At 35.3% G+C, this 15,766-nt stretch overlaps 1 protein-coding gene across 1 annotated transcript in view; it reads right to left on the bottom strand.

The window, feature by feature from the left end:
- Window positions 1-7,443: 7,443 nt before the first annotated feature.
- Window positions 7,444-15,766, bottom strand: part of LOC142342107 (uncharacterized) — a 30,848-nt gene continuing 22,525 nt past the window's right edge. The window contains exons 5-9 of the mRNA XM_075393293.1: window positions 13,422-13,642; window positions 11,344-11,514; window positions 10,722-10,753; window positions 8,809-8,910; window positions 7,444-8,289 (exon numbers count right to left, since the gene is read on the bottom strand). Coding sequence (XP_075249408.1) covers window positions 8,149-8,289; window positions 8,809-8,910; window positions 10,722-10,753; window positions 11,344-11,514; window positions 13,422-13,642 — 667 coding nt within the window. The 3' untranslated portion in view covers window positions 7,444-8,148. The remainder of the gene's footprint in view (window positions 8,290-8,808; window positions 8,911-10,721; window positions 10,754-11,343; window positions 11,515-13,421; window positions 13,643-15,766) is intronic.

Genomic DNA, 15,766 nt, shown 5'->3' on the forward strand with positions numbered 1-15,766 from the left:
TTCACTGCTTTACTTTTTCCAATGCACAATCAGGTTTAAACATTGAACACTTGTGCGCTACCTTTGACCCTAATTGCTCTAAATCCGACAGTGTTCTCGTCCACTTCGGCCGTATATCATAATCATAGGGATAACTGGTGACCCCAATCTAAATGCATTTCTCTAAAAATCAGTTGCTCAAGTTTTTATGAAAATTCTAAGACTTCCCGTTAGAATATGTTTCAGACAAATTAGTTTGCTTCCCGTTAGAATATGTTTCAGACAAATTAGTTTGCTTACATAGTAAGTGTGCAAAAAGATTCTTTTTATTAGCAATAGCTATTGCCAATGCTCAAAGTAATATGCAACGCACATTAACGCGCCCCTTATTACTACTTGAAAAACAGAGAAACGTTGAAAGTAATGTACCCGACAAAATAACAAGGATTGACGAAATTTGTCGACGAATTACTTACACTACTTCTCGAGATTGTTTACGCAATTTTTTTGCGTTTACGACTCTGAGAGAATGCAACCATTAGTAAAACACAATAAACATCAATCGACTAACATCGGACAAATTGCTCTCGAACAACAGGCCTGGCAATACCGTTATTGCAAATACGTTAGTTCCCAGGTTACAATCTCTTCTGTTTTAGCAAAAGACTGTACTGTGGAGTCGGAGCAATTGAGATCACTCAAAAATGAACAAGACAAGCGTAAAAAAGTCATTTCAGAAATCAAACAATTTTCTAGAACAAAAGCGAAACATTTTTCAGACAATTCGAGAGCAATTAAACATTCGGAAACATTCGAGAGCAATTAAAATAACTGCAAAAGCTTGGAACCAGAAAATACCGCCAAAAAATCTACTCGGAAAAATAATACTTACGTGACAAAAAATAGAACAAAGCTATGAAACATTATTTTAACATCGTAATATGAAATTGAACTAATGATGGAACTTAGCTTTAAGCAAATCAACAATGCAAAATCTTCTACAAGGCTCTAAATTAAAAATGAATTACTGAGTTGATGAAATCAAATTAGAAGCTGTCAAAATTGTTTCGATGAAGGTCACCACTGACTGTCACGAAGCACCTATGTAGTAAAATTTGGACACATTAGGTCAACATCTAATCCTTCCATTATAACCTTATATTTTATTTTAGCAACAGTCAAACAAAAGTCATATTTTACAAAATAGTAAAGCAAACTGTTTCTGAAAACGTGGTATTTATGTCTTGAGGCTCAAGCAATACTTGAATCTTAGAATATGCAAAAACCAGAAAATTGAAATAGAGCAACATTGTCAACTAAACCCAAACGCAAAAAATGAAAACAAGATTATAATTTTCAGAAAAAAATTTCACTAAAATTTTTGATTCCAGTATCTACAACTGTTAACTGCTTTTGAAATAAAACATAAGAATGTGAGGCCAATTTAAAAGCATGCGTGATATATTAAAGTCCACGAATATTCACAAATATGCTTCAAAATAGTTAAAACTCGTTACATTTTCGTAATCATTTCCAGATGTCTTCCAAATACAGAAGTCATGGATCTATATTTCAGAGAATTCTTTTCATAGTAAAAAAAGATCTGTTGGATGCCAAAAATATTGAGCGAATTAGAACAAGAGAAGGCCTTCAAATAACGCGAAAATATATTATTCTCCTGATTTGGCGGATCATTTCCTCTAGAGCAGCCGAATTTGATACGAAACCATCGTTGAGCTACTTTTTTTTAACGTCATAGGTTTATTATAAAACCCTAAGCACTGACAACTAAAACTGGATAAAAATAAAAGCTCGAGCTACCAAGGCGCAATTACAATTTAACAAATAGAAAAACACTACAGTCGCATTAATAGCTCTCAAAAGACAGACGAGCGCCGGCTTTAGTTGTAGCTAACTTAAGCTTAGAGAGGCCAGCCGCAGTTAAGACATTATGAGTTGGGCGGATGGAGTTGGGGAGGGGGGGGGCTGACCCGGCTTATCAAAACTCAAATTGCCTTGCAAACAATGAATTTGTGCTTCCTAACGTACAATTTGAGCCTACAAAAGCCAAAATAGAGCTATTCAGACACTTGAAGTCCTCATGCTTTATCATGTATCCTGTTTCTCAGGATGAAAAATCAAATAGCTCAAGCGACCAAAAGAAAATTTTGCAACAAATTATCGAAAAGGCTGGGAAAAAATTTCGCATTTAAAAAACATGACAAATAAGAGAACAAACAGTATATATAATACATTTTATAAGCGTTCTTGATTCTCTGGCTGCCGGAAAAATGTTAGTTAAACTAAAAAAATTGGCAAACTTGAACAAAACAACTTGCTAGCATTTGTTCTTTTTCTGAGCAGCATGTTCTAGTCTAACATATTTCAGAAAATCCAACCAAACTTAACATTATGAACTTGTCCGGAGAAAGAATTAGACACAAAAATTACAGATCACCGAAAACAAATGCAAAAAATAGGTTTGATAGCATCAACATATAGACTTGGCATGGATGTGATTAGCTCCTATTAAAAAACGTCATTGCCAAAAGCATACCACATAAGAGCAAAAGAATAGTTGGAAACATAGCTGATAGAATGCCAGAAAATAGCCGCAATAGCCTCGTAGATCTGGAGTCTAAAAAGGACATTGTTCTCCTGATTTTACGGATCATGTCTTCTAGAGCAGTCGAATTTGATCCAAAATCATCGTTGAGCTAATTTTTTAACCTCATCGATTTATTATAATACCCTAAGCACTGACAACTAGAGCTGGATATAAGTTCGAGCTACCAAGGCTCAGTTACAATCTAAGAAACAGAAAAAGACTAGAGTCGCATTAATAGCTTTCAAAAGACAGGCGAGGGCGGACTTTAGTTGTAGCTAACTTAAGCTTAGAGAGGACAGCCGCAGTTAAGGCATTCTGAGTTGGGCGGATGGAGTGCGGGGGAGGGGCTGACCAAGCTTATCAAAATTCAAATTTCCCTGCAAACCACGAAGTTGAGCTTCCTAACTTACACTTTGAGCCTACAAAAGCCAAAATAGAGCTATTCAGACACTTAAAGTCCTCATGCTTTATCATTTATCCTGCTTCTTAGGATGAAAAACCAAATAGCTCAAGCGACCGAAAGAAAATTTTTCAACAAATTATCGAAACGGCCGTGAAAAAATTTTGCATTTAAAAAACATGACAAATAAGAGAACAGTATATAATATACATTTTATAAGCGTTCTTGATTCTCTGGCTGCCAGAAAAATGTTAGTTATACTAAAAAACTGGCAAACTTGAACAAAACAACTTGCTAGCATTTGTTCTTTTTCTGAGCAGCATGTTCTAGTCTAACATATTTCAGAAAATCCAACCAAACTTTTAACATTATGAACTTTTCCGGAGAAAAAATTAGACACAAAAATTAGAGATCACCGAAAACAATTGCAAAAAATAGGTTTGATAGCATCAACATATAGACTTGGCATGGATGTGATCAGCTCCTATTAAAAAACGTCATTGCCAAAAGCATACCACATAGAGCAAAAGAATAGTTGGAAACATAGCTGACATAATGCCAGAAAATAGCCGCAATAGCCTCGTAGATCTGGAGTCTAAAAAGGATATTGTTCTCCTGATTTTACGGATCATGTCTTCTAGAGCAGTCGAATTTGATCCAAAATCATCAATGAGCTAATTTTTTAACCTCATCGATTTATTATAATACCCTAAGCACTGACAACTAGAACTGGATATAAGTTCGAGCTACCACCGCTCAGTTACAAGCTAAGAAACAGAAAAAGACTAGAGTCGCATTAATAGCTTTCAAAAGACAGGCGAGGGCCGACTTCAGTTGTAGATAACTTAAGCTTAGAGAGAACAGCCGCAGTTAAGACATTATGAGTTGGGCGGATGGAGTTGGGGAGGGGGGCTGACCCTGCTTATCAAAACTCAAATATTCCTCAAACCACGAAGTTGAGCTTCCTAACTTACACTTTGAGCCTACAAAAGCCAAAATAGAGCTATTCAGACACTTAAAGTCCTCATGCTTTATCATTTATCCTGCTTCTCAGGATGAAAAATCAAATAGCTCAAGCGACCGAAAGAAAATTTTTCAACAAATTATCGAAACGGCCGTGAAAAAATTTTGCATTTAAAAAACATGACAAATAAGAGAACAAACAGTATATAATATACATTTTATAAGCGTTCTTGATTCTCTGGCTGACAGAAAAATGTTAAACTAAAAAATTGGCAAATTTGAACAAAACAACTTGCTAGCATTTGCTACTTTTCTGAGCAGCATGTTCTAGTCTAACATATTTCAGAAAATCCAACCAAACTTATAACATTATAGACTCGTCCGGAGAAAGAATTAGACACAAAAATTAGAGATCACCGAAAACAAATGCAAAATAGGTTTGATAGCATCAACAGATACAGTTGGCATGGATTGTGATCAGCGCCTATTAAAATAACGTCATTGTCAAAAGCATATCACATAAGATTAAAAGAAGAGTTAGAAACAAAGCAGACAGAATGCCAGAAAATAGCCGCAATAGCCTCGTAGATCTCGAGTCTGAAAAAGGATATTGTTCTCCTGATTTTGCGGATCATGTCTTCTAGAGCAGTCGAATTTGATCCAAAATCATCGCTGATCTAATTTTTTTAACCTCATCAATTTATTATAAAACCCTAAGCACTGACAACTAGAACTGGATATAAGTTCGAGCTACCACGGCTCAGTTACAAGCTAAGAAACAGAAAAAGACTAGAGTCGCATTAATAGCTTTCAAAAGACAGGCGAGGGCCGACTTCAGTTGTAGCTAACTTAAGCTTAGAGAGAACAGCCGCAGTTAAGACATTATGAGTTGGGCGGATGGAGTTGTGGGGGGGGGGGAAGGGCTGACCCAGCTTATCAAAACTCAAATTGCCCTGCAAACCATGAAAATGTGCTTCCTAACGTACACTTTGAGCCTACAAAAGCTAAAATAGAGCTATTCAGACACTTAAAATCCTCGTGCTTTATCATTTATCCTGTTTCTCAGGATGAAAAATCATAGCTCGAGCAACCAAAAGAATAATTTAGAACAAATTATCAAAACGGCCTGGCAAAAACATCGCACTTAAAAAATACACAAATAAGAAACAATATACAATTAACATTTCATAAGCGTTCATGATTCTCTGCCAGCCAGAAAAATGTTAGTTAAACTAAAATATTGGCAAACTTGAACAAAACTACTTGCTAGCAATTGCTACTTTTCTGAGCAGCATGTTCTAGTCCAACATACTTCAGAAAATCCAACCAAACTTTTAACATTGTGAACTCGTCCGGAGAAAACATTAAACACAAAAAATACAGATCACCGAAAACAAATGCAAAATAGGTTTGATAGCATCAACATATAGACTTGGCATGGATGTGATCAGCGCCTACTAAAAGAACGTCATTGTCAAAAGCATATCACATAAGAGCAAAAGAAGTGTTAGAAACATAGCAGACAGAACGCCAGAAAATAGCCGCCATAGCCTCGTAGATCTGGAGTCTGAAAAAGGACATTGTTCTCCTGATTTTGCGGATCATGTCTTCTAGAGCAGTCGAATTTGATCCAAAATCATCGTTGAGATAATTTTTTTAACCTCATGGATTTATTTAAAAACCCCAAGCACTGACAACTAGAACTGGATATAAGTTCGAGCTACCAAGGCTCAGTTACAATCTAAGAAACAGAAAAAGACTAGAGTCGCATTAATAGCTTTCAAAAGACAGGCGAGGACGGACTTTAGTTGTAGCTAACTTAAGCTTAGAGAGGACAGCCGCAGTTAAGACATTATGAGTTGGGCGGATGGAGTTGTGGGGGGGGGGGGAAGGGCTGACCCAGCTTATCAAAACTCAAATTGCCCTGCAAACCATGAAAATGTGCTTCCTAACGTACACTTTGAGCCTACAAAAGCTAAAATAGAGCTATTCAGACACTTAAAATCCTCATGCTTTATCATTTATTCTGTTTCTCAGGATGAAAAATCAAATAGCTCAAGCGACCGAAAGAAAATTTTGCAACAAATTATCGAAATGGCCGGGAAAAAATTTTGCATTTAAAAAACATGACAAATAAGAGAACAAACAGTATATAATATACATTTTATAAGCGTTCTTGATTCTCTGGCTGCCAGAAAAATGTTAAACTAAAAAAATTGGCAAACTTGAACAAAACAACTTGCTAGCATTTGCTACTTTTCTGAGCAGCATGTTCTAGTCTAACATATTACAGAAAATCCAACCAAACTTTTAACATTATAGACTCGTCCGGAGAAACAATTAGACACAAAAATTACAGATCACCGAAAACAAATGCAAAAAATAGGTTTGATAGCATCAACATATAGATTTGGCATGGATGTGATCAGCGCCTATTAAAAAACGTCATTACCAAAAGCATACCACATAAGAGCAAAAGAATAGTTGGAAAAATAGCTGACAGATTGCCAGAAAATAGCCGCAGTAGCTTCGTAGATCTACGCAGTCTCAAAATGGATATTATTCTCCTGATTTTGCAGTTCAAGTCCTCTAGAGCGGTCGAATTTGATACAAAATCATTGTTATGCAAATTTTTCAACCTCATAGATTTATTATAAAACCCTAAGCACTGACAACTGGAACTGGATAAAATTTCGAACTACCAAGGCGCAGTTACAATCTAAGAAGCAGAAAGAGACTACAGTCGCATTAATAGCTCTCAAAAGACAGACGAGCGCCGGCTTTAGTTGTAGCTAACTTAAGCTTAGAGAGGCCAGCCGCAGTTTAGACATTATGAGTTGGGCGGATGGAGTTATGGGGGGGGGGGGAGCTGATCAAGTTTATCAAAATTCAAATTGACTTGCAAACCAAACCATGAAGTTGTTCTTCCTAACTTACACTTTGAGCGTACGAAAACAAAAATAGAGCTATTCTGACACTTAAGGTCCTCGTGCTTTATCATTCATCCTGTTTCTCACGATGGAAAATCAAATAGCTCAGGGCACGGAACGAATATTTTAGAACAAATTATCAAAACGACCGGTCAAAAAATTTGCATTTAAAAAACACGACAAATAAGAGTCATTTGATATCCCAGCTTTAATTTTAACAAGGTTTGAGTAAACAAAATTAATGTGCAAGTAGTCATGTGTGCTTGCAATATGTCCAAAATTCAGAGAAATTTATCACAACTGGTTCAATAGCAGCTGAATATCCTTTTTTCACCACTCTCTGAGCCATATGAAACAGGAATTCATTCATACACTAAATTCTATTTCACATGGCAAATTGAACAATCTCACAAATTTCTCAATTAGAAATTGTATTTAAAAACCATCTAAAAAATTAGCTATGTTAAATATTTCCTCAAACAATTCAGCATCTGTTGTTGTTTGAGAGATGACTTTGAAAAACAACGATACATTCTTTTGACTCAATTACTTTTGAGAAAAAACGGTCTATGATTTTTTCTTTTAATTTCGTTATAGTATATAGCAACACTGATCAACTGTATCAAACAGAGATAGCGCTTTGATGTTAAGTTAATAAATTACGACATTATTATGCGGAGAACAAATCAAACTAATATAATTTAGAAATCGAAACTACGAATCACAACAAAAATCACTCAGGTTGTATAAAAAGATAGAAACGAGAGCACCATTGAACGACAGAACGGCGATGACAACTATTGCATTTACGATTTGAACAGTAAAAGCTTTCAGTTTCATTAAGGCAATGACATGATTTAAGTTATTTTAGACTGATTATCTTTACTCTAAATAGTTTAGTGAACGTATAAAACATGAGCACAGTAGACATCGTACAGATCAGGCATACAATTAAATCAATGACAAAATGTGAACAGCACCAAAATATTTTTTTTAATATTCTTCGAACAAGAACAGGACTTGGAAAGAACGCGCACACATCAAATTTACAGCACTGACTAAAGGACACTGATTTTTTTTCATGGAATCAATAATGCAAATGAAAGATACATATGAAGCTGTTTCTCAACTAATAAAGAGAACGATAGTCAAATAACAACATACAATATGATTGGTCAACGTATCTGCTCACTCTTCCATCATAAAAGGGATGTTTATAACTGTTCACAAACTTTTAAGTTGACAATGTCCACAGCTGCATCAAGGATCTACTGCTGATAAAACTGCACCGAATACACTTCGTATTCCTCACACAGGAAGTTTTTGGAGTCTCCTTTGACAAACGAATCAGCGCCTCCTTTCGGCTCCTGGTATGTTGATGACTTAGAGCCCAGGATCGATATTGAAGCCTATGAACAATACAAAACTTGATAGCATGGTGAAGGTTCTCGACTTTTGATTAATTGAAAAACACTTAAAGCTATATCAAATTAAAGCTAAGGAAAATATTTTCCATATTGACGCCTACGGTGATTCCAAAATACGGACAATTTTTCAATAGCATTAAATTGAAAGATCCCTTTTCGCTATTGTGGCAGCAGAATCTGATTAAACTCGGTATATGCTACACCTCACAAAGGAAAACTCATGCTAGTTGAGATAACAAGCTAATATTATGGGACAATTGAGGTGAATAGGCAGCAGTATTACCGACAGTTTGCGTAATCTTCAGTAATAATGAACACTTGTGCTCGATGCTGTGCTTTATAAACGAATACAAAATTCACGCACAGAACCAGAAAAAGTTGATTTTTGTATCCGTTCTCGCGGTGTCATTTAAAAACCAATTCATAGTCAATAAAAAAAAACTAGTAACAAACTTGATTTCTGACCCCATATGTAACTATCAACCAGATACATCAAACTACCTGCTTGTGCTTGTGACACTCATGTCCTACTTGGATCTCTGGGTTCAATCCGAACTTGGGTCCAATGTGGCTCCCCGTTGAGATTGCGTTGCCAATGTTGGTCTGAAAAAGAACTCACCTCAGTCCAAAATTTCAAAACGGTGCACTCTATCTTACAGTTTTGATACTTAATCACATTGCATACACCCACGAAGGATGCAATATAAGTGAACAAATAATTTACTGCGGTTAAAGCAAATTCCATCATTTCAACAAACTCGAGCTCTTCTTATATGTCTTTTATACAAAACGTGCTTAAATTTTCAATTGCACGTCAATGTTTCACTGATGCACATTGTATTCATACAATCCAGAAAATTTTATCCCTCAGTGGGGAACAAATGTATACTATAAAATAGGATTTGCATACTAAAAGATTTATTTAAAAAATATAGTGAATGGTTCATAACAAGCCGGTCATACTGCCAGAAAATAGCCGCCATTGATTTCCACGAAACGACTGGGATCAAAATGAGATTATGAAAAATGAGATAATTTTGATTGTTTTCTTACATAAAGCCCAGTTTTAGAAGCCTTACTAGGTGTATTGCCAAATGCTATTCGGTACCAGTCAACGGGTTTATCCCTTTTCTAATTTTGATTCGTTTTCCAACATGCCAGCGCTTTATTTGGATTTCTCTGCTGGGCAATTTATTTTTAAATGCACATTGAGAATGAGCCATTAATAACGCATAGCCGACTAAACGCCGGAAGAATTGCTCTCGAACGACTAGTGGGAACTCTTATCAATTGCAGCCTGCTTCAGTCGGGAGAGGCGCGGAGGGGGAACCTAAATGGAACTAAGAAGTTCAATAGTGGGTCAATAGTGGGCTTCAAATAACCACATTAGAGGTTAACATATAACACTATTAAGTGAAAAATATGACTTACTAATATGACTTTTCATTTGACATTTTTCATTTGAGTTCAGCTGCCTGAAATTGTGATTGAGAGAATTTTATCACGCGAAACGCAAAAAAAGTCAAGGGCGTAAAAGTCACTGGAAAAGTCAAAACGGTCAAGCGAAAATTTTGCATAAAAAAGACAAACGTTTACAATAATTGTTTCTCTACGAGTGATTTTTTAAAACCTACTGCATTTTCTGTTTCACTGACACTCCGCCCATTAAAAACCGAACAATGCCAGAACTCATCTTCGAATCGTACGATTAAGAGCGCAATAATGGCCGGCTAAGTAGATGATGCTACTATTAAAAAATTAGTTCTATATTAAGGGTTCGAGTTGGTGTCAATGAAGCTATTTGATATAATCGCATGAATCGAACATAGAATAACGTTTGACATTTATGATTGAATTCAGTGGCGGTGGCTTTTCACGTTGTTGTGTTATATTATTCAACCAAATCTTTTAGCCGTTTGTAAATATTGATTTAAATTTTTATAAAAACTATGGAAAAACCAATCATAGCCTTTATTGCCAATGAGAACATTGAAAAACACAAATATTAAGTATGAAATAATCATGCATTCAAATAGGTTGACACAATTTTTGGTAATTTGCTTAATATCGTTTCCTCGATCTTGACTTTGTAGTTACCGTCATAGTCTAATCTAATAATAGTGTCAACAAAAATGAGATCATATAAACGTTTGCACAAATTCCGAGACTTAAAAAATTGCTCCTTTCACCTTGAATCTACACCTCCAGTTCAAAAAGACAGCTCAGCGACTTAATGCCCTCCGAGCTTCACCTATTTATCTCGTTTTTGAGGACGAACAGTCAAGTGGCCGGACGAAAAAGACTATCACGCAAAAAGTGAGTACTACGAAAAATTGCATTGAAGCAAAAAGACTAACTGGACTAATATTATTGCTACAAACTTCTTTACAGAGCAAATTACAAATTAAACTTACAGATTTTATGAAGAGCGCATCCTCCCATTCCACTGAAACAAAACAGTAAAGCGTATAAGTTTCAAGTACAAAACCAGCTATTTCGGGTTTATCTTTAGCGAGTATTTTCAAATGTCATGAAATAAGTGTGTGTGGCTGGATAACAAAAGCTTTGCAGGGAGAAGCGGCAATTGTAGCAGCACCTGCAAATTTACCCTTTAAATGCTGAAACATTTTAGAGCAATCTAAAACAATGCTTAATAAAATTTGGAGATCACTGTCGACAGACTTTTGGCGGAAATTCAGTGGTCAAATAAGGTGATATAACAACAGGAGAAAACAAATTGAGACAATTTTTAAACTGTAATATAGATTCTAAAATTTTTGCATGGTAACGGGAGGCCAATGATTTCTTGCTAAAGATTGTCTAAATAATTATTTGACAAATAACTGATACAAACTATTTATTTTATTTAGCATATTATTTTCCAGTTCCAAATATACAAAATTCCTCCAGTAAAAACTCTATAACCAAAAATCATTTTCCAAAAAATCTTCTGCTGCTCGATGAGATTCCAGTCCTGGAGTCGGAATCAAGTTAGCGTCACTGTAAAATTCAGAATGCATTTCGTGAAGAACTTACAGCTGAATAGGAAGTCGTTGATAGATCCCTGGAGGTGAGCATCCGAGTACTGCCACTGGGCACTGGTGAACCCACCAAACACTTGTCCAGTGGGGTTGGACTTATCCGAGGCACTCTTAATCAGCACTAGGGTAGGGCCCCTTTTGTCACACCGGGCATGAAAGGCAGTAGCTACAAACATCATACTTATTGTTACAAAAGAATACCTCGGAGCTCATGACGCCCAGACAAAAATTAGATTGAACGACAAATGTAAGTCAGCACCCCCACATCGAATTTTTCTCTCAAATGTTTAACGCAAATACAAATTCATTCAGTTGAATAAACTTAAAAACATCACATTTTGAGACAACTTTCCTTTAACAATCAAACCGGATGAAGTTCGTCAACTTTACATTGGGGTATCTGGTAAATATCCGCTACTGATTATCTGAACTTCAAGATCACTAGTCAAGAGGTTCAGTGGTGTAAAACTTTGATTGCAAGATGTAGTAAAAATGCAGCAAAAAATTTTACTTCTAAACCGAGGGGGCGCTTACTTACTTTTGACGTTCAGCAATTAAAGCATTTCAACCAAACTTCTAATAGCAATGCGTTACGGTTACTGATCAAAACTCGAAAGCCTCTGTTTGCACTTTCAAACTCTCTTATACCTCATCCTGCATATTGGTTTCACACGTTACGGACGCAGGATTCAAGCATCAAAATTCTATTACAAGTTTGAATTCGATCATTTATCAGCACAGAAAAAAAGGTTTAGAAATTCAACTTCAGTATGCTATCTTAAAATGGAAATCTTGGATGCAGCATTGATCTTTGTATCACTCTAAATTACGATTCATATGTTAATGGATATAGTTTTCCCTTATTACTATAATCTTTTTATTTAGGGCTATATTTCAAGGACATATATATTCTGGAGTTTTTTATTCGTATATTAACTATATTAAAATCCGGTAAAAGTTTCAAGTAAATTTGTTATAAAAACCACTAAGTAATCTTTTGTTATTGGATTTACTAAACGCAGGAATTTTTGATAGTGCTAACCGGTATTCATGCTTACAATATACACTTTTCTGCATTGAATTTGTGTCCGGCACGTCCCAGCACTCACCAGAAGTTTTAATTATCTTGCGTTAATCTTGATGTATTTGTGTTTCGATTACCCAAATGTAAATGCGGCCCCCGGGTCTTGAAAAGTATTAATCTGAAGAACACAACCAAAATTGTCCAGCTAAAGATCACCAATCAGATAATTCAATTTAGAGATAAAAATGAGCCCCAAAGTAACATTACAACCTTCAAACCACACTCAGCTTCCTATTATTTCAATCAAGCTCCGAAACAACGGAAAAAAAGTTAAAACCATGTTGAAAAATTTTTAAAGAATTTGAGTCACATCCTGAGCAAGTAGAGTTTTGTAAGTTGACCTGGGATGAATGCAACTTTAAAACATAAATCATTGATATCCTGTAAATGAGAATATTACGTTGAAATGTTGCTTTGTTATTTTTTAGCTTACATCTCCCCAATTGAAGGTTGATTTAATTAACTTAAAAAATAATGTGTTTTTTAAAGCTGGTTTTCATTAGCGCATAAGAAAATTGTTTTGATAAGCAGCTAAGCTTGCATTTCATATCAGGCGGTAGGACTAGTCAGTATAATAAATGGTCGTACGCTACCCGGTGTAAAAAAAACGACTAACGTCGGACGAATTGCTCTCAAATCGATCGACTGGCGAGAGGTTGGCTTCTTCAGTAGCTAACCACGAATTAGGGAGGCTAGCTTTATCTTAATTAAAGGGGCATGGGTTGAGCTCGGCGGGGGGGGGGGCAAAGTCTAGGAACCACTCTTCACTATGAATTTGTCCCCAAAAATTTCGGTGAATCTCATAATCAGTTTACTAAGCCGAAAAGCTCCCAGATAACTTAATCCCCTCCGGTCTTCACCTGTTTATACCAGACGAAAATTCGATCAGGACAAAAATTGCATTAAAAAGACCACAGGACTAATATAATTATTTCAACTTTGTTTGAGAGCAATTAAAAAAATTATGTAAAACTATCGATACAACTAACATGAGAAATCCTGTTCACTTCCTCTGTACAGTAACGTGAACTGTTGAGGGACAAGTCCTTTCTGTTTGAAGTAAGAGTTGATTCTCTCAATCATCACAGACGAAAGGATCTTGGACGTGAACAAGGAATGCACTCTGCTTCTGTTCAGCTCCCGAATTAGATTCAGTTCACGTGACATGGTCTCCCGCAGGCTCAATAGCATCGACATCGTCTCGTTAGATCTGCAACAAGTTACGAATTAGCAAATTATTAGACAAAAATAGTACTTCATTTCAAATAACCAGAGTGAATTTTCAATTTCACGAGTCTTTTCAGATTGATTCAACCCCTAAAAATTACGAGGGGGTTCCGCTGTCTCGAGATTTGCCTGTTGAGTCAATTTTTGCCAATCATTTTATTTTGCGCTGAATCGAAGTCATCACTATATTGTTCGTGATATGATGACTGATTTCGCAACAGAACTTTCAATTTCTCGAGGAAATCATGAACCCAGCAGGTATTCGTTTTCTATTGTTTTGAAGGCAAAAACTTTCAAAAAGGCATCACTTTAAGAGATGAAACTATTAAAGCAACAGACAAAATATATTGAAGAAATTTTAAAACAACAGGACAAGTTCTAACATAAAAATCAAAAACTTTTGAATATCAATAAGCACACCGAGAGACTGATTATCAGCGCAATCTTACAAATTCAATGAGAAATATTGCCATGCAAGAAAGCAAAATACCCAACTTTAAAACCCTTTGTGTATACATTCGTGGGGACTTCCAATGGTTTTATTTGGTCTTCATGAACAACCATTAAATTTAAAACATAAAATGAAACCCATTTCGGCGCAGTTTTTAATCAACTTCTGGTAGTACACTGCCGCAAAACTGACTCAACTTAACTGTTTAAAAATGTAAATGAAATAAAAAGATAGTTCACGTAAAACCCGAAATTGAACGACGTAGAGGTCAATCAAAAAATCAAACAGTTCAACCAAAAACATTTTGCTTCAAAAAGACAAACATACCCGGTAGATTGTTGGAAAATAGCCGCCGTTGATTCCCATAACTCTATTGGGATTGAAAGAAAAGAAAATATCAACAGAAAACATTTTAAGTGCGATCTATTTTGATGTCATTTCGTAATTGAACATGCTCCTGTCTCTCAGTGAGAGGCTACAGAGTCTAGCATCAATACCAATAAACATTATAGATAGTATCTAAAACTTATGAGAACAAAGTTCAAGTACCGGGCATCTAAAAATGGGCTTTATGGGTTTATCCCGTTTCTATTTCTGACTTTGATTTTTCTATATTGACTCTCTTCATTTTGAACTGCTTTGCTGAGCAGCTTCTGTTTAAAAGGACTTTCAGCAGAATGACAGAAGAGTGAAACTAGCCTAGAGAAGTCAAAAATATTTCACGCAAAATGTCAAAAAAGCGGCAAAATGGGTAAAGCGAAAAAAAGTTTGACGAAGTAAAAAACATAGCAGGACAAGTCCTGAAAAACAATTCAAAGGATAAGAATGAATAACTAAGAAATAATCTACCTGACCAGCAAATCAATTGAACAATGGCAGCCAAAACACAAACCGAATCATCAAAAAATTGAGAAAAAAACAATCAAACAAACTAAACAAAAATATAATAATTGCTAAAACTTTGAAACTTTTACCCCTATGGCAAAATTTGATCCCCTTAAATAAATCTATTTCAAAAATATGGTAAAAACTAATTTCTGTTTCTGAAACTGCTGCAGCATTATATCTGCAAGGCCTGAAAAAAATTCATTGCCCCTTGAAGATCGATTAACTCAAAAATGACCAAAATTTTTTAAAAATAAAATCGATTGCAAATTTTAATGAAATTTTGCTAAAAATTGTGCTATTCTTGTCTGAAGAATCATTTCTGTATCTCTAGAGGCTAACCAGTAACCCAATTCCAAGCCTTAAAAAATTGTTTGGTTCAAAGGTCGATAGGCAAAAATTTTAATAAAATTTCAAATTTCAAAAAAAAAATTCGTTCTTCTAAATTGTTCAAAACCATTCAATTGTCCCCTAGCAACTGTTTAATAACATGCATTAGGTTATCTGGCTACGTAGGCAAGGAAAACTGAATAAAAATCAAATGTTTCGAAAAAACTTTTAAAATAGCAAATTTTATCAGAAAATTTTGAAAATTCTTAAATTGTTGCAAACAAATCCATTGAAACTAACAACCATGCAGTACTTTTTTCAGACCGTGGAATAGTTTTCCTGGCACTTGAGAATGAACAAATATCAAAAACTGACAGAAATTAAGAAACCTTAAAAAAATTGCAGATTTTATCAAAAAAAAGCTAAAATTCGAGACAATAC

Source organism: Convolutriloba macropyga, chromosome 7, assembly GCF_964194025.1.
Source record: "Convolutriloba macropyga chromosome 7, txConMacr16.3, whole genome shotgun sequence".
In the NCBI taxonomy this organism is placed as follows: domain Eukaryota; kingdom Metazoa; phylum Xenacoelomorpha; order Acoela; family Convolutidae; genus Convolutriloba; species Convolutriloba macropyga.